Source organism: Mirounga angustirostris, unplaced genomic scaffold (assembly GCF_029215605.1).
Source record: "Mirounga angustirostris isolate CCGP_5_RB_7025 unplaced genomic scaffold, mMirAng1.0.hap1 SCAF_8, whole genome shotgun sequence".
Taxonomy (NCBI): domain Eukaryota; kingdom Metazoa; phylum Chordata; class Mammalia; order Carnivora; family Phocidae; genus Mirounga; species Mirounga angustirostris.
In genome coordinates, this window is record NW_026991716.1 from 94,347,324 (window position 1) to 94,370,719 (window position 23,396).

Consider the following 23,396-nt stretch of genomic DNA (forward strand, 5'->3'; position numbering starts at 1 on the left):
CTATTGTACACCTGAAACTAATGTTACACTGTATGTTAGCTGGAATTTAAATAAATTTTACTTAAGGAAAAAAGACACTATGAAAAGAAATAGCATACATAACAGACTATGTAAGCACTCTTACAAGTTAGTTCCAGCTGGGTGCTGGCCCTAAGAGACACAGACTTTAAAATAATTATGCTTGGGGCACCCGGGTGGCTCAGTTAGTAAGTGTCCAACTCTTTGTTTGAGCTCAGGTCATGATCTCAGGGTTATGAGATCTATCCCTTCATGGGGCTCCACGCTCAGCATAGAGTCTGCTTGAGATTCTCTCCTCTTCCCCCCACCCCACCTTCCACTTACTCATTCATTCTCTTTGTCTCTCGAATAAATAAATAAATAAATAATTTTTTTTTTTAGATTTTATTTATTTATTTGACAGAGAGAGACACAGCAAGAGAGGGAACACAGCAGGGGGAGTGAGAGAGGGAGAAGCAGGCTTCCCACGGAGCAGGGAGCCCAATGCGGGGCTCAATCCCAGGACCCTGGGATCATGACCTGAGCCAAAGGCAGACACTTAACGAATGATGCACCCAGGTGCCCCAATAAATAAAATCTTTAAAAATAAAATAAAATAATTTTGCTTGTTATAATCAAGGACATAAAAGACAGGATTGGCATTTTCAGGAAAGCATTGGAAACCATAAAATGGCAGAGCAGATTTGAGAAAGAACCAAATAAAAATTGTGGAACTGAAAAATACAGTACCTGAAATTTAGAACTGAATGGATGGATCTAACAGATTGGAAGAGATAATTAGTGAACTGGAAGGCAAAGTCATCCAAATCAGCAAAGAGGCAAAATGAAAGTAAATTCAGAAAAGAGAGCAAGAGGCATAAGTTAGAGTGAGAAGGTCAAACTTAAGTGTTATTGGAGTTCCATTAGGAAAGGTGAAAAAATGGGACAGAAGCAATATTTGAAGACATAGTGACTGAGAATTTTCCAAAATGGATTAAAAAATTCACACCACAGATTCAAGAAAACTAATTCCATAAAACCTATAAAACTAAATTAAGATAAATAAAAAGAAATATATACCTAGACACCTCATAATGAATAAGACAAGCATAAAATCTTAAAAGCTGGTGGGGAAAAAAAGATTACATTCAAAGGGACAACAATGAAAGTGACAGCTGACTTCTCAACTGAAAGTACTGAATTCAGAAGACAATGGATTGATATAGTTAAGTATTAAAAGAAAATACCTACCAATCTAAAAATCCTAAACCTGGGGAAAATATCCTTAAAAATAAAGATGAGGGGTGCCTGGGTGACTCAGTCAGTTAAGCGTCTGCCTTCAGCTCAGGTCATGATCCCAGGGTCCTGGAATCGAGTCCCGTAAATCCCTGCTCAGCGGGGAGTCTGCTTCTCCCTCTCCCTCTGCCCTGCCCCCCACTCTCTCTCTTTTGCACATGCGCACTCTCTCTCTCTCAAATAAATAAATAAAATCTTAAAAAAAAAAAAAGAAAGATTAAATAAAGACATTTAAAGACTAACAAAGACTGAGATCATTTGTTACCAGGAGATCCATTCTAAAAGAAATGCTAAAAGACATTATTCAGACAAAAGGAAAAGTATCTTAGATGGAAGGTCAGAGATGCAGGAAAGAAATAAGAGCAATGAAGATGGTGTGTGTGTGTATATATATATATGTCAATCTAAATGAGTATTGTATACAAAAATAGTAATGTTTTATGTGGTTTAAAGATATATAAAGGATTAAAATTAATGAGAACAATAGCTTATAAATTAGGAAGGGGTAAGTGTAGTTTAAAGTGTTATAAGGGGGCGCCTGAGTGGCTCAGTCGGTTAAGCGTCTGCCTTCGGCTCAGGTCATGATCCCAGGGTCCTGGGATCGAGTCCCGCATCAGGCTCCTTGCTCCGCGGGAAGCCTGCTTCTCCCTCTCCCACTCCCCCTGCTTGTGTTCCCTCTCTGACTGTGTCTCTCTCTGTCAAAAAAATAAATAAAATCTTTTAAAAAATAAAATAAAATAAAATAAAAAAAATAAAGTGTTGTAAGGTTTTGGGGTACCTGACTGGCTCAGTTGGAAGAGAAGGCAATTCTTGGTTGTGAGTTTGAGCCCTATGTTGGGTGTAGAGATTACTTAAAAATAAATAAAAACTGAAAAAAATTACTAAGTGTTGTAAGGTTTTTGCATTGTTTTGGAAATGGTTAACAGTAACAATCAATACTGGATTTTAATGGGTCAAGTATTTAATAGGTTTTTCCAGGAACTATAAAAGTTGACTGCAAAATTTATATGGAAAAGCAAAGGTCCAAGAATAGCAAAACTATTCTGAAGAATAAGGTCCTGCTCTACTACATATTGAAACAAATTGTAACTCTATCAAAATTAACATATCTGTATGGATAGACAAGCAGAATAAAGGAATAGAATATACTCAGAAACAAACTCACTTACATGGAAATAATATACAACAAGGATGCCATTGCAGATCAGTGGGGAAAAGATAGACTTCAATAAATGGTTTTAGGAAAATTGCTTGGCTATGTGAGGAAAAAAGAATGAAATTGGATCCCAATCTTACATCATACACAAAAATCAATTCTAGGTGGGTTAAAGATTTACATGTAAAAGGCAAAACTTTGTAATTTTTAAAAGCAAATGCAGAACAATGTCTTGATGACCTTGGCGTGGAGAACAGTTTCTTAAACAAGATATAAAAAGTAACAAAACAGTAGAGAAATGGGCCCAGTTATGATGAGGCATTTTGCAGGAAAAAAGAAATCACAAATGATCATACATTTATAGAAGAATTATCATTCTCATTAGTAACTAGGAGAATGCAAATTAACAGCACAATAAGGTACTACTTCACATCCACCAGTTTGGAAAAAACGTATAAACCTGGTAATTCTGGGTTTTATAAATGAGGGTACAACAACCAGAAGAGCAACCACTTTATAAAGTTCATAAGATAAAATATAACTTACATTTTATCTTATAAAATAACCTAGACCTATCCTAGCTAAATATTGTAGATCAGTGACTTTTAACAGTTTTTTAAATGTTTTTTATTTAGGTATAGTTTACATATGGTGAAATGCAGAGATCTTAAGTGGAACGTTCAGTGATTATTGATAAATAAATATACTCATACAATCCATAGTATGGATCCAAATAACAGAAATTCTCTCATATCTCTGTCAAGATATTTCCTGCTCTCTCCCCACTTCCCGACAGGGCAACTACTATTCTGATTTATTTTACTTAGAGTTTTTCCCTGTCCTAGAATTGTATATATTTGGATCATAGAAAATGTACTCTCTTGTTTAGCATAAAGTTTTTTTAGATTAATCCATGTTGTATCAATAGTTTTTTTTACTTTTTATTGCTGTATATAATTTTATTATACAGATATGCCATGATTTGTTTATTTGTTTTTCATAAAATTAGTTGGGAAGAATCTTTCTTCTGTTTTCTGAAAGATTAGCATTATTTCTTCCTTAAGTGTGTGATAGAATTCAAATTTGATAGAAGCTATCTGGGACTGTAGTTTTCTCTGTGGACTGTTTTAGATTACGAATTCATTTTTTTTAACAGGTGTAGGCTACTTGGATTTTGTTTCTTTTTGTGTCTTTAGAGATGTCCCCCTTTCATTTCTGATACAGCTAATTTATAATTTTCCTCTTTTTAAAATTATTCCTCTATCACTTTTATCAATTTTATTGATTTTTTTCAAAAAAGCACCTTTTTTATTTTTAAATTTTTTTATTATTTCCTACTTAATTTATTTCTACTTTATTATTTCTTTCCTTCTACTTAAAAAGGGTTTAATTTGCTTTTCTCCCCCTAGCTTTGTATGTTGGAAGTTCAGAGTATTGATGTTAAAACTTTTATTCTTTCTTTTAAATGTTGCATTTAATGATGAAAGCTATCAAGTTCCCTATAAACTGCTTTACCTGCATCCCACAGATTTTGATATTTTGTATTTTCATTATCTTTCAGCTAAAAATATTTTCTAACTTCTCTAGTGATTTCCTTTTAAATTCTATTGACTTTTCCTCGTCCTCTGTTACTTCTCTCCTCCTCTTCCTTCTTTTTAGTAGCTGCTGTACAGGTTAAAATATGTATTTTTAACTTACCCCATACCCTGCCATGAATTAGTATTAAAACATTTCAATATAATGTACCATCCTCACTATAGTATGCTTCCACTTGTCCCCCTTTGTGCTACAACTTCCATACATTTAATTCTGCATTGTTGTAAAACCCACAAGACATCATAATTATTTCTGCTTTAAAGGTTAATTATCCTTTAAAGAAAACTTAAATAAGATGAAATATGTATCTATTCCCATTTTTACCATTTCCAATGTTTCTTATTTCTTTGTGTAGATTTGATTTTATGTCTGGTGTCATTTCCTTCAGGCCAAAGTACTTCCTTTACAAGTATGCTGGGAATTCTCTTAGCATACATTTTTCTGGAAAAGTCCTTATTTCACCATTATTGGGGAAGGATATTTTCAATGCATATAAAATTCTGGTTGACAGGTTTTTTCTCTCAGCACATTAAAGATGTGGTCAAAGTTGTCTTCTGGATTTAATAGTTTCTAATGATAATTCTTATCTTCATTCTCCTGTGCATAACGTATCATCATTTCTCAGGCTGCTTTGAAGGTTTTCCCTTTATCACTGGTTTTCAACAATTTGATAATGTTGTGCCCAAATGTGAGGGTTTTTTTGTATTTATTCTGCCTTTTTAAAATTTATTATTATTATTCTTGAATCTGTCAGTTAATATTTTTCATCAAATTTGGAACATTTTTAGCCATTATCCTTCAAATAATTATTCTTGTCTGACCTCCCTCTTCTCTCCGTGTGTAACGCCATTTGAATGTCAGACCACAGGTCACCAAGACTGTTTATTGATTGTTTCAGTTTTTCATTTTTTAATAGAGTTTATTCTTTAGAGCAGTATTAAGTTTATAGAAAATTGAGCAGATAGTACAGAGAGTTCTCATATACTTCCTGCCCCCTCACAGTTGTCTCTATTATTAACACATTGCATTAGTGTGGTAATAAATACATTACAAAACTGTGTATAGATATGAAAATATATTTATAACTTTCCTTTTCTCCAGTTTCTCTGTATGCTTTATTCCTCTCATAGTTGCTTTTCTATGTTATAATTAGAGGATAAGACAGTGTGTAGGTTTGGTCACCTTACAAATAACAGTTTATTTAATACAGGCTTCACTGATGATGTTTTCTTTAGTAGAAATGTTATATAAACATGCATAGAAGAGTTTGTTCCATTGATAAATATAGCTCATCTTTTTTTATAATTTGATTTTCTTGTTTTTTATTCATAAGCCCCTAAAGCATATACATGTATATACATGTTTCTTATGACAGATTTATTGTGCTTTAATTCTCAGAAATTGTATTATTTTTGAGCATTGGCATCACTTGCCAAATTCAGGTTTTGTTTTTATCCTTTCCAGGCCCAGCTTCAAAGGGAAAAAGAACAAGATCATAGGAAGCTGCAAGCAAAACTTGAAAAACTTGATGTCTTAGAAAAAGAATGTTTTAAACTTACAACCACTCAGAAAACTGCTGAGGTAAGCTTTCACTTATTTTTTGAAGTGATGATGCCAGGAATAAATCTTTAGTGTTAAGCATTATTGGCCCTATATGTGAATATACAGTAAATCTGATTTATAAAACTTTTTTAACAGCTCTTAGTAATCCAGATATGAATTTCTGCCTATGGAGATTAAAATTAATGTATTCTGTCATGGCACGAATGAGCTTGCCTTTTGATGTAAAATTGTAATTTTGGATTCTTCTGAAATGGCAGAACATTTTCATTTATCAGATAATTTGCCTAAAGGAAATTGAAGATTGTCTTTCACCATTTGTAGTTAAGTCTATCCTCAGTCCTCCTGAAATGCCCTTTCCTTTTTCCAACCAAATTTTATCCATTTCATAGGACTTTCTCCAGGTCCTGCTTTCTCTATGAAGCCTTCCTTGAGTTCTCCAACACTCAGGGAGCTCTCCCTTTGTAATGGTACTGTCCTCAAATTCTGAACCATACCATGGATATAAGATAAAATACTTATATGTATAAGTATATACATGGTCTGAGTCAAATTATGCTCATTGTTTTGTTGTTTGTTTCATGTATGTTACTATTGTTTCCTTAAGTACAGTATAAGCTCTTAAATAACAAGGAACATATCTTATGTTTCTTTTTTTTTTTTCATTTTTTTACAAATTGAGATAAAATTGACATAGAACATTGTATTAGTTTCAGGTGTACAACATAATGATTTGATATTTGTATTTTCTTGATATTTGTATATTTTACAAAATGATCACCACAGTAAGTCTAATTAATATCCATCGCCATATGTTGTTACACAATTGTTTTTCTTTTTTTTTAAGTTTTTATTTAAATTCCAGTTAGGGCACCTGGGTGGCTCAGTGGATTGAGTGTACAACTCTTGATTTCAGCTCAGGTCATGATCTCAGGGTCATATGATCGAGCCCTGTATTGGGCTCAGAGCTCAGTGGGGAGTCTGGTTGGAATTCTCTGTCTCTCTCTCCCTCCCCACCCCTCCCCCTGCTCTCACTCTCTCTCTCAAATAAATAAATCTTAAAAATAAATAGAGATTATGCTAAGTGAAATAAGTCAAGCAGAGAAAGTCAATTATCATATGGTTTCACTTATTTGTGGAACATAAGGAATAGCATGGAGGACATTAGGAGAAGGAAGGGAAAAATAAAGGGAGGGAATTAGAGGAGGAGACGAACCATGAGAGACTATGGACTCCGGGAAACAAACTGAGGGTTTTAGAGGGGGAAGGGGTGAGGGGGTGTGTTTGGCCCAGTTATGGGTATTAAGGAATTGCATGGAGCACTGGGTGTTTTACACAAACAATGAATCATGGAACACTACATCAAAAACTAACGATGTACTGTATGGTGACTAACATAACATACATACATACATACATACATAAATGAATAAATTCCAGTTAACATACAGTGTAATATTAGTCTCATGTGTATAATATAGTGATTCAAAGTTCCATGCATCATCTGGTGCTCATCACAACAAATGCACTCCTTAATCCCCATCACCTATTTAACTCATCCCCCCACCCACCTCCCTTCTGGTAACCATCAGTTTTTTCTCTATAGTTAAGAGTCTGTTTCTTGATCTGTCTCTCTCTTTTTCCCCTTTGCTCATTTGTCTCTTAAATTCCACATATGAGTGAAATCATATGGTATTTGTGTTGCTCTGGCTGACTTATTTTGCTTAGCATTATACTCTCTAGTGAAATTTCAGCTTTTTCTGCCTTGCAAAGTAAGGTTGGAAGTCACCCATCTACTTTTCTGTCTTACAAAAATCGTTGCCACCTTTTCTCACATTACCTTCTAGTGTATTTGTCCTTTGGTATTTAAAACTTTCTTATTCTATCCATGTCATTGCAAATGGCAAGATTTCATTCTTTTTTATGGCCAAGTAATGGTTCATTGAATAAATAGATATATTTATATATATCTATATATTTTAAATATATTTATATATTTATATGTATGTATGTATATATCTACATACATATATACATACATACATATAAATATAATACATACATATAAATATATACATACATATATATGCATACATATATATAAATATATCCATATACATGGATATATATATATATACACACATCTTTATCTGTTCATCAGTCGATGGACACTTGAGCTGTTTCCAGAGTTTGGCTATTGTAGATAATATTGCTATAAACATCAGGGTGCATGTATTCCTTTAAATTAGTATTTTTGTTTCCTTTGGGTAAATACCTAGTTGTGTGATTGCTGGATCGTAGGGTACTTCTATTTTAAACTTTTTGAAGAACTTCTGTACTGATATCCACAGTGGCTACACCAGTTTGTATTCCCACCAACAGTGCACAAGGGTTCCCCTTTCTCTCCATCCCCATCCTTACCAACACTTGTTGTTTCTCATGTTGTTGATTTTAGCCATTTTGACAGGTATGAAGTGATATCTCATTGTAGTTTGATTTGTGTGTTCCTGATGATCAGTGATGTTGAGCATCTTTTCATGTGTCTGTTGGCCATCAGGATGTCTTCTTTGGAAAAATGTCTACCCATGTCTTCTGCCCATTTTTCAATTGGATTATTTGTTTTGGGGGTGTTGAGTTTCATAAGTTCCTTATATTATTTTGGATACTAACCCTTTATCAGATATGTCATTTGGAAATATTTTCTTTCATTCTGTAGGTTGTCTTTTAGTTTTGTTGATTGTTTCCTTCACCGTGCAGAAGCTTTTTATTTTGATTTAGTCTATATCTCATGTTTCTTTTTTTTTTTTTTAAGATTTTATTTATTTATTTGACAGAGAGAGACACAGAGAGAGGGAACACAAGCAGGGGTAGTGGGAGAGGGAGAAGCAGGCTTCCCGTGGAGCAAGGAGCCCAATGCAGGGCTCGATCCCAGGACCCTGAGATCATGACCTGAGCCGAAGGCAGACGCTTAACGACTGAGCCACCCATGCGCTCCTATATCTTATATTTCTAATATGTCTTCCTCTCCCTTCCCTCCTCCAACAGCTGTACCCTTAATAATATGCACACAGTAGACATTGTGATTTGTCTGTGTTTTGAATGAAACATTAAGACCCAAGACTATGATCATTTGACCTTCTAGATTTAATACCCCCCAAAATTTCATCATTACGGTTTTGTTGCTAGAAGTTAATAATGTCTTTGCATGCACATTCTTTGCTTTCCCTTTGTTCTTCTTATATGTAATAGCAGGTAAAGAAGCATAGGAAGAAAGCCAAGAAAAATTGTAGCATCTTTTGCCATTTCTTTTTCTTACTTTCTGCTTTAGCTTGCTGAACTACTAAGAATCAAGACTCGAAGACTCTGTGGAAAAAGAACAAAGACTATTTGGCTCTAGTTTTTATATAATAATCCCAGTTTTTTTGTTCTTTTGCAGGACAAGATTAAACATTTAGAGGAAAAACTTAAGGAAGAAGAACATCAGCGTAAGCTATTTCAAGACAAAGCATCTGAAGTAAATAGAGCATTATATCATTATCACAATAAACCATGTTTTTTTTTTTTTTAAAGATTTTATTTATTTATTTGACAGAGAGAGAGACAGCGAGAGCAGGAACACAAGCAGGGGGAGTGGGAGAGGGAGAAGCAGGCTTCCTGCCGAGCAGGGAGCCCGATGTGGGACTCCATCCCAGGACCCTGGGATCATGACCTGAGGCGAAGGCAGACGCTTAACGACTGAGCCACCCAGGCGCCCCAAACCATATATGTTTTATTATAATTTGTTTTCATTATCTGTAGGCTATATTTTAGACTATAATTTCTGCTTCCTAGCTTGTTAGTTTTGGTCCCTTTTTGCTATAATAATGAGATTCTCAATAAGTCAGCCAGTATATTTATATACTTGGATGCACTGCCAAAAGAAGTCTTGTAGTCTTTTGAAATTCTGACATATATGTATATGAAATAATTCCTGGTCTAGATTGTTTTCAGTTTGATTGATATGTATGTATTAAATAATGCATTCTCTTATAAACAGAAAATGATTGCAATTACCAATAGACTTAGTGGGGCTTTCACATACAAAAAACAGTATTTAGGGTTTTCTTTTTTTTAAGATTTTATGTATTTATTTCAGAGAGAGAGAGTGAGAGAGAGAGAGAACATGAGACATGGGAGGGAGGAGCAGACTCCCTGCTGAGCAGGGAGCCTGATGTGGGACTCGATCCCATGACCTTGGGATCATGACCTGAGCCGAAGGTAGACACTTAACCTTAACGGACTGAGCCACCCAGGCGCCCTGGGGTTTTCTTTTCTTCCTCAAAAAGCACTTTTTAAAAAAGATTTTGTTTATTTATCTTAGAGAGAGAGAGAGAGAGAGAGAGAGAGAGAGAGAGAGCATGAGTGGGGGGAGGGGGCGGAGACAGAGAATCTCAAGCAGGCTCAGTACTGAGCACAGAGCCTGACATGGTGCTCGATATCATGACCCTGAGGATCATGACCTAAGCCGGGCACTCAACCAACTGAGCCACCCAGGGGCCCCAAGCATTTTTGTCTTCATAAACTGAGACCTGATTTCTTATTATAATGTTTTTGAAGAAGTTTATTAAAAATCAGTTGCATAAAGCTTTTTCTTTAATATTATAGCTTCAAACTGGACTTGAAATCAATAGAATTTTAATGTCTTCAGTATCAAATCCAAAACACTGCAAGGAGAAGAAGAAGAAGTCTTTGAAGGTATGCAGATACTTTATTCTTATTTGCTAATGCTTATTTCTTTACTCTTTTAATATTTATACCTATCCATTTCCAAAAAGAATTTAGAGAGATTTATAATAAAAGACATGCAATAATGCTATGAAATGCGGATAAAAACATAAGTTGAATGCTGATGGTTTTAGGTTTGAGGATAGAAAATTCCATAAAATCCAGGTTAAAGAAAGTATCAGCAGTTGAGCACAAAAACTAATTTTGAGTTTACTTGACAACCAAAGCAAAAAGGACCACATGACAATCAGTATATTTGTGAAATAACAATAAGCATGCCAATTTTTCTAGAAAGATAGACATTTTCCTAGTACTAAACTCTTTTTTTTTCGATTTGTGCAACTTTATTGCAAGAAAAATATATAAGTTATTAGCAGAGCTCTTAGTTGATCACTTATGCATTGACAACTTGCATCATTTGTACATTAAACAGTGTATTGAAGATAGATTAACTATGAGCTCCGAGCCTTCTAATAATTTAAATTTAAATGAAAATTAAAAAAATATTTGAGACCCTGTTTTGGAATGCAAAGGGTATTTGACTTCCAGTTTCCATTCTCTGTAGAACAAGAACATATCATTCCTTTATTAACATGCATAAAATACGTCATAGATTCTGTTCTGCTGATGCTATAAATTAACACCAATTCTCCAGTCATATCAGTTATGAGCATAAAGTGTATCATATAACTCAGATCTCTCTCAGTGGAAGGCTTAAGAAAGAATGGATGCTTGAATAATGTTGCTTCCTTTGTTGTGACAACTGAGCATCCATCTCAGTCCCCGTCAGATGATTTCTTCAGCATGTTAGAGCAGTGAGGAATGGTTTTAGTCTCATAACCAAGTTAGAGTGAAGACATTGGCCACATAATACACATGCTCCATTTTTTAAAAAATTCTGAATCTTGGGGTGCCTGGGTGTCTCAGTCGGTTGAGCATCAGACTCTTGATTTCATCTCAGGTCGTGATCTTAGGGTCGTGGAATGGAGCCCCGCATTGGGTTCAGCGCTTGGTACAGTCTGCTTGAGATTCTCTCCCTCTCCCTCTGCACACCCCCCTCTAAAATAAATAAATAAATAAAATCTTTTTTAAAAATTCTGAATCTTGGGCAACTATACTTTTATAAATACCTTGTAGTTTTTAAAAGCAGTTATTGTCCAAAACTGGAAGAAGTTAAGTCTTTGTCAGATGAACATGTGAATGAATGGAGGGAAATAAACAAAAAATAAAATTTTATTTTAGTTTGATAAGGGAGCAGCAGTCTGGTAAGAAAATTAAAAAAGGAACAGTAATTTAAATTTTATTCCAGCTATAATGCAGGTTATTGTGACCTTACAGTAGCATCACATGACATACTTCTGAGTCCATTTCCAAGATACTCTGTTGTACTTATCTCTGTCTGTTTTACAGACCTGTGCAATCTCTGGCGCTAGGGGGTCGCATAGCAGTGAAAAAATGGATAAAAGAATTTTAGAAATAGTTAAAGCAACAGATCACTGTGATCTTAGAATATCAAGACAAATGCTACCATTACTGTTAATATTTGGCAGATAAATTCTTGTTGTAAATGCAGCCTCAGGTGGTTTGAAGTAGACTATATGAAAATGAATCGTCAAAAATAATACACCACCTTGATGTGGGCTGCCATTAGGTTCCATAATTGTGGCTTGCTAATGAAAGGTATCATCCCCAACTGGACTTGCAAAATATTGTGCTGGAGGGTTATGGGCCAAATCACTAAGTTCCTTTTTAATCCATTTCAGTGCCATGACCTGTCCTTTTCATTTGGCTCCTCACTCTCTCAGTGTGTGCTCAAAGGCTGCACAGGGAAGGACTGTCTCTTCGCCTCACACCAGCTCTGCCAAACACAGGCACAGAGGGTCAGGGCCTCCCTCAAGCTACCCCTAGTACTAAACTCTTATAGAAATGTATTCTGCAATATTTTATAAAAGAGACACTAAATGACACAACAGATGAAAACAACACAATAGATCCTAGAAGCAGTTTTTTATAACTTAAGGTTACCAGACCTTATCTGTTAGAATGACAGTAGTATTTATCTATCAGTTAGATCTTCGGAACACAGAAACTCCTTAGATCGGAAAAGTAGTAATTACACACAGTTGAAAACTTAAATACTATCAATAAATACAGTGAAAAGGGGCACCTGGGTGGCTCAGTTGTTAAGTGTCTGCCTTCGGCTCAGGTCATGATCCCAGGGTCCTGGGATCGAGCCCCGCATCAGGCTTCCTGCTCAGCAGGAAGCCTGCTTCTCCCTCTCCCACTCCCCCTGCTTGTGTTCCCCCTCTCGCTTTGTCTCTCTCTGTCAAAAAAAAAAAAAAAAAAAGTGAAAAATCAGTAACAACAACTCTGCAGATCAAAATAAATCCAAATCTAAAGCAAGGCCTTTAAGAATTCATAAGTGGCATTATTCTTAAGACTGAGAAGAAAAAAGATACCTATATATCTTGCTACTTCTTCTGATAAAGAATGAAAGTACTTACATACTCATTTGGTCCAGCTCATCTTGCTTTACTATCAGTGATTAAGCTGTAGTACATCCATAATATGAAATACTACACAGAAATAAAAGAATGTGTTGGTATTTGCTGGACCCTGTTGAAGGAGATTTGGATTCATTTCATTTTTTACTATCACAAATAAAGCTGTTATGAACATTTGTGTGTAGGTTTTTGTGTGAACATTGGTTTTCATTTCCCTGGGATAAATGTCCAAGAGTGTAATTGCCGAATCATCATATGTACTTACCATATAAGTTCATGTTTAGTTTTACAAGAAACTGTCAAATTATTTTGTATTCCTACAAACCATGCATGAGTGATCTGGCTTCCCCACCTCTTTGCCAGCATTTGGTATTGTCACTGTTCTTTATTTTGGCCATTCGGATAGGTATATAATGATATTTCATTGTAACTTGCATTTTCCTAATGGCTAATGATGTTGCAGATCTTTTTATGTGTTTATTGCCATCTATATGACCTCTTCAGTGAAATGTCTACCCACATTTTTTTTGCTTGTTTTCTAATCAGATTGTTTACTGTTGAATTTTGAGACTTCTTCATATCATAAATGTCTTTTAAAACAATTTTTGTTTACGTTTTTTGGTCAATATTTAGAAAACTAGATGTTTAAAGGGAGGACCACCTCAGCAAATTCATTCAGAGTTTGGATCACTGCCTGTTGTGGCTGAGAAGGTGAGAAAGGAAAAATGAAGATACTTGTTCAGACACACTCCTGCCTTGTTGTAAGTGCAATTTAAATGCCATGAGTCATTTGAAATTGTTCTTAGCTATTTCTTTTCCCCTAAAGTCCGCCAGTGCAAACTATCCTGTGAATGCAAGTATGCAAAGCGTCCTGCAGTTGATGCAACATTATGGGCCACATAACTGTCAGAAACTTACTGAAGTTACTGAGCCTCGATGTCTCTACAAGCCTACTAGAACAACTTCCCAGGGTAAAGCTGAACCTTCTGATTCAAAAAATTCCATTTCTATTGGTGACAATTTGTCTGAACTTTTGATGGCAATGCAGGATGAGCTGGACCAAATGAGTATGTAAGTATTTTCATTCTTTATCAGAACTAGTAAGATATATAGGTATCTTTTTTTCTTCTGTCTTAAGAACAATGCCACTCATGAATTCTTAAAGGCCTTGCTTAGATTTGGATTTATTTTGATCTGCAGAGTTGTTTTCACTGATATTTCACTGTATTTATTGATAGTATTTAAGTTTTCAACTGTGTGTAATTACTACTTTTCCGATCTAAGGAGTTTCTGTGCTCCCAAGATCTAACCTGATAGACAAATACTACTGTCATTCTAACAGATATAGTCTGGTGACCTTAAATTATAACTCACAAATGCCTTTATAAGAAAGATTCTCCTTTTGTTTTTTATAATCTTTTTAATTAAGTGAAATTTCATTAGACAAGTAGGAAATTCTTTGTTTTAAACTCTGGCTGGTCTGCATTATAAGTTTTGAAGCATCCATAGTAAATAAGATTCTGAGTGGGATACATATTTTAAGCCCCAAGTTTAAACATATATTCAACAAAAATTCCAGAAAATATGAGATTTGGGTAGCCAACTAGTTGAACTAGGACATCTGTAGAAGATATAGCTGGTACTCTTAACAGTATTCCTTAAAGTGGGCTATCACCAAATAGAGATTTCTTGGGCAAATATTTTTATAGGTGCAGTTCTTCCCAAACACCCTATATTAAGAATTCCAAAGTTGGAACTAAAAAGAGTCCTTTAATGCTTTTAGCTAAGGACATCAGAATATTTTATTACATTTAGCTATGAACATCAAGAATTCAGACTTTATTTTAAGGTGTTTTAAGACCCTAAGTCTAAGTTATTTCTAAATTTATCTAATCTCAAATCATAAGAGCCTTTTATATTTACCATAGATTAATTAGATAACTGTACATAAAGAGACTGTCTTTGAAAATTAGTATTTAAGTGACAAAAATTTATGATTGAACAGAATATTATTTAATTCTATCAAAGATATATAGTATAAACCATAACAGTGCTTGATATTTGCTTTTCTTTCATAGGGAGCATGAAGAACTACTGAATCAAATGAAGGAAACTGAAAGTCATTTGGTCTGTGAAGACATAGAATGTGAACTAGAACATTTAGTCAAGAAAATGGAAATTAAAGGAGAACAAATTTCCAAACTGTTGAAGCATCAAGACAATGTAAGAAGGTTTTAGTAAAAGATTTTAATAAAAAGATATATCTGGAGTCAGTGTTATATCTCTGTATGATCTTTCAAATTTAAGGTCTGTATGTGTGGCTTAGTGAAAAGATGACAGGAGTCCCTTAGGCCTGTTAAAGAGCCATCTGTCCCACTGGAATAACATTGCCTCCTACATAACTCTCCAAGATAATGTAAAGTAAGAGGAACAAGAAAGTTTAGTTATGTATTCGGAAATGGCCTTGGGAAAATTTTGAGGTAGACAGCCCTCCTGGTTACCCTTTTAACATTCTTTCCCTTTATCTCTCCCACCCCTAATCCTTTAATGAAGTCGCTTATGTTGACAGGCCTCTACTTCAGTACCATACATAAACCTGGCTCCTCAAGCAGTACTGTAATGCTAAAACTACTATTTCTACTTTCCCAGAACAAGCTATGCTGTGTTCTATTCCCTGGGGACCTGTGCTTAGCTGGCTATAGTGTGGTGGTAAGGGGGACTCTCTCGTTGCTTGTGAATTCTTAATAACTAAGAATCACATAACAATTTTGATATTTTAACAGAAGAATCATGGAATATTATAATATTTTATTCCAAGACAATGATTCCATAGGTTGAATTATTAGCACTATTAGACTGCTAGAGCAGAAGGCAGAGGGAGTCTTTCCAGGAACCTTCAAATCACATCATGTAGCTATCTGCCTATGGAATAATCAGCATTCATATAAGTTGGTGATATATTAACCTCACAATAAAGCCTTCCCCACTTTTATAGGAAAGTAATAAAGGATTCAGAATTTTACTGCCTTTATTCTTCTGTGACCAATAAAGAGAAAAAGAGGAAATGAAACTTTTGAAGCAAATATTTTCACTTTACTGGCTTTTAAGGCTCTAGTAAGTAAATTTTTTTGTATGATTGTGTTAGGGTGAAGATTATACACTTATACACTTCCTTAGAATTGCATAGGAGAAATTTGAAGGGAATAGAGAAATTTTCAGCCATATTTTTAATGCACATAAATTATATTTTGAAAAATATTATTTATGTTCTATAATAGCCATAGCAGTATAAATTTTCAAGCATTTTATCATGATAAATTTAATCTCTGCAATTAAAATGGCCTTGGACAAATACCAGGTTCTTAGCCAATGTCTGAATCAACTCTACAAATTAGGCCTATGCATAAGTGAAATAGACTAAGTAATGGACTAAGCTTGGCAGAAATGGGTTTTGGCAAGTTGACAGGTTTTATTTTGTTTAATTCTTTCTACCCAACTGTTATCAGATACTACTGAATGAAACTTTTTCTTTTTGTACTGGCATTCAGTAGTACTTTAAATTCAGGAATACTTTTCAGTAAAATATATATATACACATTCAACTCTATAAATTCATTGCTCATTCCTAGCACCAGATCTTTGCTTTTCTGTTAATACCACCTGAAAGGTCTTTTTTCTCTTGTCTCTATTCTTCAGTTTTTACTCATTTCATATCCCTTATAAATCTTCCTCTCAGCTTTTCATTGATCTTCTCAGCCCATATTAATCTTGTCCTGCTTTAGTCTTCTCAAATAAACACCTTTTGTCCTACTCAGAGTTATCGCAGCCTAAATTATTCTCTAGTTGTCACGTATATGCTTTTCTTTCACTAATAAGAGCAATAAGCTTTATGAGAGCAAGGATTGTTTTATTCATGATATTTTTACCTAACTAGCATGGCGTTAGGCATATACAGGTATTCAATAAAGACTTAATGAACTTTTTAAATTTCATGTAATCTTTATAACATCAATCCAATCCATCTATTTTAGGGTATGCTTTTAATATCTTTTTTTACTAAAATGTTAGATGTTTTTTTCTTTCCAGGTCCGTAAACTGCAGCAAAAAGTTCAAAACTCAAAGATGAGTGAAGCTTCGGGTATTCAGCGAGAAGAGAGCAACCTTAAAGGATCAAAGAACATAAAAAATAGTCCCAGAAAATGTTTGCTAACTAACTCTCTTCAGAAGAACAGCAATTTTCATCCAGTACAAGTCCATAATCTTCAAATGAAATTGAGAAGAGATGATATCATGTGGGAACAGTAACACAATAGTAAAACTGTCACCTTAAATGAACTCTGTCAGTGAGATCTTGAATTGTCTAAAGTGGTTTTAATATACCTTTATGAAATTCTGAATTATGTTTCTAGTCCCTATAATGTGTCAAGTTGTAGTATTTTTAAATTAATGCCTAATGACCTCCTAAGAGTCAAAATAAATGACTGCATTTTTTCTCTTACTGACTGAAATACCTAATCTGTTCATGTTTTAGACACATTGTTCACTTTGCAGATCTCTTAAGCTAAGTCTAAGAAATTATAGTGGATTGGTGATATTTAAAATTGAGTTAAATTTTGAGATGCAAGTACCATTCCACTTTTTCATTTAGTAGGCTTGTAACCTTAAAAACCAATGTAAAATGAACACAATAATGAAAGGTCTTTTACCTTTCATGGTGCTTCCTCCCTATCTTATTTTAGAGCTATGAAATGTTTTTCATTTTTGGACATTTAAGAGCTCTGTAAAGAGGCCTTTAGCCCGAGTTTTTATGTGACAATTTCAAATAGGAACTCGTAGTTACTTAATTTTTAAATGACAGTAACTCAAGTACGGAAGCCTTTTTCTGCAATTCCTGTTCTCTTTTACAAATCCAGGGCTGCTTTTAAACATGAGTGACTTATCTTATTCCTTTATAACTATAACTTTTGATGAGTTTTAGTCTTTGCATTATATATATATTCATCAGTATAAATTGAGAATGTGAATATCCAGTACCCACTTTTATAGCAAAGTATAGGAAAAATAAATTGGACATCTTATTATTACCTATCCAGTAAAAATTCAGAGGAATATGATACTTTTTAAAATATTTTTAAATCAGTGACGTCATAAGCAATTTCTTTGTTTATGTATACTTTATAATAAATTTACACTTGTTGACCTATCTTTTAAGAAACCTATGGAAACTGGTATGACTCTTTTGAACTTTTTTGGTTTTTCACTGAAATCCTTTGGGGCAACTAGAGAATTGAAGTCCTCAACTGAAGTAGAAATAGAAGACTGACAGAAAAGGCATAGTAGAGGGAGGAACTCAGAAGCTAGGGTAGCAGCTTAAGAGATGGTGATTCCAAAGGGACAGAGTTGGAAGTATATTTATCTACAGCTGGGGGAGTAATCAAGCTACAGGTATGAAGGAATTTTCAGGGCAAGATCTGGGGGAGCTAGGAAAAGCAATTATGTTAAAGACAATCCTCCTAGGAAAATCCCCAACAGTATGTAGGAGAAAGGGGGTAATTGTGGAACTTCTGGTGAGGGAAGAAGAAAACTGTGATTCATTCTCACTGAGAGAAGAGATGTTATGTTAGAGGACCTTTCCAAACCCGAAGTGGGGAAATGACTGAAAATGGGCAGATGGATACTTGGAATTATCCTTGAAAGTAACTTACGATAGAGATGAAAGATTCTCTCTGGTTTAAGTACTGCTTGTGTCCTTCACCCACTCTTATTCCCTCTCCTTCTACAGCTTCTTCAGCCCCAGAGATGTTGCACAGAGCACTTCATCTAAATTCATTTTCATCACCTTACCTACTTTTCAGCTTTGCCTTTCTTCCTCAAGAATGTGAGTGCTGTAGTTTAAACTTAGCAAAAAAACTCACCAGGACCATATTGCAGCCTGATATTCTTCTGGGCCTTTGTTTTCTATGCATTTAGGAAGGTGGCTGACTATATTTATCAGTAGTGAAGTCATTACCTGCAAAAATGTATTGCTAAGACAAAAAGTCATTTTAGGAAAGTGAGTATTTCAGTTAAGAACTGAGAATTTTCTTGGAAGATCGGAGTAGTATAGGAGAAAAACCGTAAGACTTCAGAATTAGGAGACTTGGGTTCAAATTGTGACTCCACCCTTTAGTAGCTTGGACAATCAAATAACTTCGGAGCCTCCATTTCTTATTTGTTAAGTAGGGATTATATTGTTACCTACCTCATAGCGTTGTTGTGAGGAGTAAATGAAATAACATGTCAAAGCACCCAGCAGAAGGGTTGGCATTGAGTAAAAACTCAATAAATGTTAAATCTGACTGCCTTCTCCCACCAAAAGTTGTCAGAGAACCTGAGTTTGCATGGGTTACAGCCTGAAAGCAAGAACCGAAATGTATTCTTCATAAAAATGGGAATATTCTAATTACTTGGGTTTGGTTTTTTAGGTTGTTGTTTTGTTTTTTGTTTTTTGCCTGTGTGTCTGGGAGGAAATTGTTTTGGCTTGTTCCCTAGTTCAGGTTTCTCATGAGGCGGGGGAAGAGTATGGTCTTACCATGGTGCAGAAATACACAGTCACACACAGCAACTTGGTTTAGAGTCAGTTTTGGTTGTTGGGTAACAGTTAGTATGGAGAGACACTAAAGAATTGTCTCTTGTTGCTCCATCACAGCTACTGAACTAAAAACGTGTCCTGCTCGCAGACTGCTGCTTGCCAGAGCCTTTGACTCCTCAGGGGCTGGAGCAAATGATTTCCTTCCTGGACAGGGGCAATCTGTGGTCAGTGTACAAGAGTTGCTGTAGCAACCCCGCAGCTGTGCTCTGCCTAGCAGAAACTCGGTAGGATATCATTGATTTGTTCACTCCAGTGAAAAACAGGTTTGTTTGTTCTTTATTTAATCAGAAATTGAAAAAATGAAATTGGAACTTTCTAGCCAAGACCAGTCTCAACTTTGATGTAACTGTGAAACTAGAAAGTTTGAGTGTTTAAAACAGCAGGTATTGTGAGTACTCTAATTTTGGAAATTGCAGCTGGAATTTTGAATTAACCATACCTGTGTGGGTCATTGGCAACCTAGCCATTCTTATTAGGTGATAGCCGAAGATAGGAGGGTTGGAGGGAAATGTTCAGTTTTCTGCAGTATAAGATTAAAGGAGATACTTAAAATAGTGAGCTCAGTGAATGGTGATGGTGTACTTAAAGGTTTTTGAGATTTTTAGATAGCCTTTCTCCTTTAAAAATACAATTTTAACTCTGAAGGAGTAGTCTTAATCTGTGATAAGACATCAAAAAAATTAAATTAAAATTTGACTTGCAGTGTGGTGAGAAACTAAGGGGAGAAGTCTGGTTGGTTATGCACAATGAAAGCAGTGCTCACTATGGCCAAAAATATACCAGCTGCCGTTGTTGGTGTAGAGTAAATAGTGAAACACCTAATGGGGTTTCCTGGAAATCTGTTCACCTGTAACTAAAGCTGTATGTACTGAGAACATTTAATTGTATATGAAGTTTAGATAAGTACAAGCTGACTCCCAGATGTGTAACAAGACAAACCTCTCTATGGCATAATAGCATCTGTGAGGGAGGGGAAAAAACTCAATATGGGTGCCATGGCACTTTTTGATTAGAATGAAATAAGGATGAATAAAAATAATATTGACTCTCATCGATGTAAAACTAAATTTATTTCTTGGTAATTAAATAGACCTTGCCAACACCTCAGCTTTTTTCTTCATAATCTATAAGCTTATTTTCATGTGAATTTCCTCTTTTAATTCCTTTTTTATATTTTGTTATATAAGGAGAATTAGGCATAACAAAATTGTAAAGTTTAAAGTTTTAAAATCTTGTCTAGGGCAGAATTTGTTTTTATTGTAGTTGTGAATTAGTCATTTAAAGAATAAGGTGGATTTTTTTTTTCCTGGTGGGATTTTTGGGAGTGTTCTCCTTATTGGTATAGAGTCACTGAATTCTCATTTGGTACAAGATCCTACTAGATGCCATAGGCAATTATTAGAATTATAAATTAGCACCTCCCAAAGAAATTTATTTTTTATTATACATGCATGGTCCGTTGGGTACCTCTGTGCATTAACAGTTTCAGCAGAAAATAACAGAGAAGCAAATTGATCTCTTGTTACTTTATGCTCTGAGGCAGTTTTTTGACAATCTCAGGTCAGCAGTCTACAAAATGTTAATGACCAGTTTAGCAGTCTACAATGTTGGGAGACTGGATCCAGTTGTGGTTAGAGGAGGGATGTTAGGAATTAAGAATTATCTGTCCAAAAAAAGATAAAAAGTTCTGTAAAATAATCAGCTTTCCATCTGATTATCTTTTAAAATAAGAGTGAAGTTATCCATTATACTCTCGGCGCAGGTTTTTCCTCCATAGATATTGCTTATCCATCTTTCCCTCATTCTTCAGGTCTCAATGTAGTGCTTCCTCTAGGAAGCCCTCTGTAAGTCTCCCCTTCATACCCCTCCCTCTTCTCCCAAATCTGGCTTCACTGCCACTTCTAGGTATTTCTCCTATCTTTGCACTTAGTACACTTTCTTGTTATCGCTTGTCTTTCCTATAGACTGAAAGCTCCCTAAGGGCAAGATCCTTTCTTGCTCACCACTGTAGCCAGCACCCAGCACAATACCGAGCCCATAAGTAGTAGCCCTCTCAATAAATATTTGATACTTAATGTCATGAAGTTATGTTTACCTTCTTTGGTGGTCTCATCTGAGTAAGCATATTGGCTCTCGCACTGCTGTTTTAGGCACCAGTTCAGTTGTGCAGCTGTTTCATCTTTCAAGGGTATGTGACCAAATTTTACATAATCCCTGGTTAAAATATGCCAGTATTTTATTGTTTGTTTGTTTGGGGGTAAAGATAAAAGGCACTCAGAATGATGCTTGCTTTGATTTTATGATGCGAAGAGGAAGAGGTTAGAGAGCCAAGGTAGTTCTTTATTTGTATATGGTATGTTGGGACTTGTTCAGTCAGCAAGTATTTCTTGATCTCTAATCAAGTATTTGTTATCTCTAAGATACTGTGCTAGATGCTATGGGAGATTCAAAGCCAAAGTATGCATGGATTCTCTCTTCAAGTTGCTTATAGTCTCATGAGAGGGGACAAAAATATAACAGAAGGAAGAAAACAGTAAGTGACATAGAGGTATAATGACCATCCCAGAGAAGATGCTTAAATATTTGTCCACTAAATTTTTGTTCTTCATCTGTTGATAGATAAAGTTGATCTATTTGTATTTCTTCATTCTCTTTCTTGATATATGTAGCTTTCATTTGCTTTTTCACCTGGTGGCAGTATTGGTACCAGATACCAGTTCACTTAGCATAAATTTCAAACAAGTGTCCATATAACCACGTATCAAGGCATGAATAGAAAAAAATGGGTATGAAACGCCTAAGTAAAATGAGAAGGGAGTAGAGAACGAGGAGGGTAAAAAAATCAAGCAATAATGACTTAGACTAAAACAGAAAAATAATACTTTTACAGAAAAGTTGTATTCTAGAGACCAATTATTGACCTGTACAGAATTATGCAAATGATCACAACTCACTTTTCTTATGAATTTAAGCCACTCAATTTCCTCACACTTCAGCTTCCTCATTGGTTGGACTAAGTGAGTGTTTTTCAAACTGCAGGTCATATCCTATTAATGGATTGTGAAATACATTTAGTGGGTCACTATGAACATTTTTAAAATAATTAGAAGAGCAGGGCACCTGGGTGGCTCAGTCATTAGGCATCTGCCTTCAGCTCAGGTCATGATCCCAGGGTCCTGGGATCTAGCCCTGCATCAGGCTCCCTGCTCAGCGGGAGACCTGATTCTCCCTCTTCCACTCCCCCTGCTTGTGTTCCCTCTCTCACTGTGTCTCTCTCTGTCAAATAAATAAATAAGATCTTTAAAAAAAATACTAGAATAGCATTGAAAATATCAGGGTGCATCACACAGAGAAGGTAGTCAGTGTTTTTGTGAAACTCTGTGAATACTGGATTATAATTTAAAATGTAGTCCTAAATGTTACTCATAATAAATGTTTAAAGGGAATGAATTTGAAAGATGTGGAGGAAAGAAAGCCAGTTTAAAATAGGAATACTCCCAAATCTCCTATATGGCTTGTGACAATCTACTCTTTATCCCAGTAATACTATTACAAATCTGTTTTATATATTTTACAGGTAGAAGTTCCATTTTAATACCATTAGATTTCCTGGTCTATAGAATACTCTTTCCAAACACTAACCAACCTATATTAGAGAAATGTCACTTTTCTCATGTGGGCACAAATAAATGTATTCAAACATGAATCCCTTAACAAATGACTTCATTATTCCTCATCCATTATTGCTATCTAGTCACTGCCACTGCATGGAATCTAACCAAGTATGGGCCTTATGGTTAGGAAACAAATTTGTTCTGCAGGCGCTTAAGACAGTTTTAAAATTCATAAAGAGAGGAGATTTGCAAGAAAAAAACTGTATGCATGTTGAATC

At 35.0% G+C, this 23,396-nt stretch overlaps 1 protein-coding gene and 1 pseudogene across 12 annotated transcripts in view; one reads left to right on the forward strand and one right to left on the reverse strand.

Moving 5' to 3' along the window:
- Positions 1-18,088, forward strand: part of CEP57L1 (centrosomal protein 57 like 1) — a 79,480-nt gene extending 61,392 nt beyond the window's left edge. For 11 of the 12 annotated variants that reach the window (XM_054505487.2, XM_045865281.3, XM_054505490.2 and 8 more), the window contains 7 exons: positions 5,510-5,626; positions 9,042-9,119; positions 10,250-10,339; positions 13,507-13,584; positions 13,700-13,944; positions 14,952-15,096; positions 16,960-18,088. In XM_054505487.2, coding sequence (XP_054361462.1) covers positions 5,510-5,626; positions 9,042-9,119; positions 10,250-10,339; positions 13,507-13,584; positions 13,700-13,944; positions 14,952-15,096; positions 16,960-17,178 — 972 coding nt within the window. In that variant the 3' untranslated portion in view covers positions 17,179-18,088. The remainder of the gene's footprint in view (positions 1-5,509; positions 5,627-9,041; positions 9,120-10,249; positions 10,340-13,506; positions 13,585-13,699; positions 13,945-14,951; positions 15,097-16,959) is intronic. The other variant, XM_064597966.1, reaches the window with a different exon arrangement.
- On the reverse strand, positions 11,713-12,138 carry LOC123836327 (ubiquitin-conjugating enzyme E2 D3-like; annotated as a pseudogene).
- Positions 18,089-23,396: the final 5,308 nt, after the last annotated feature.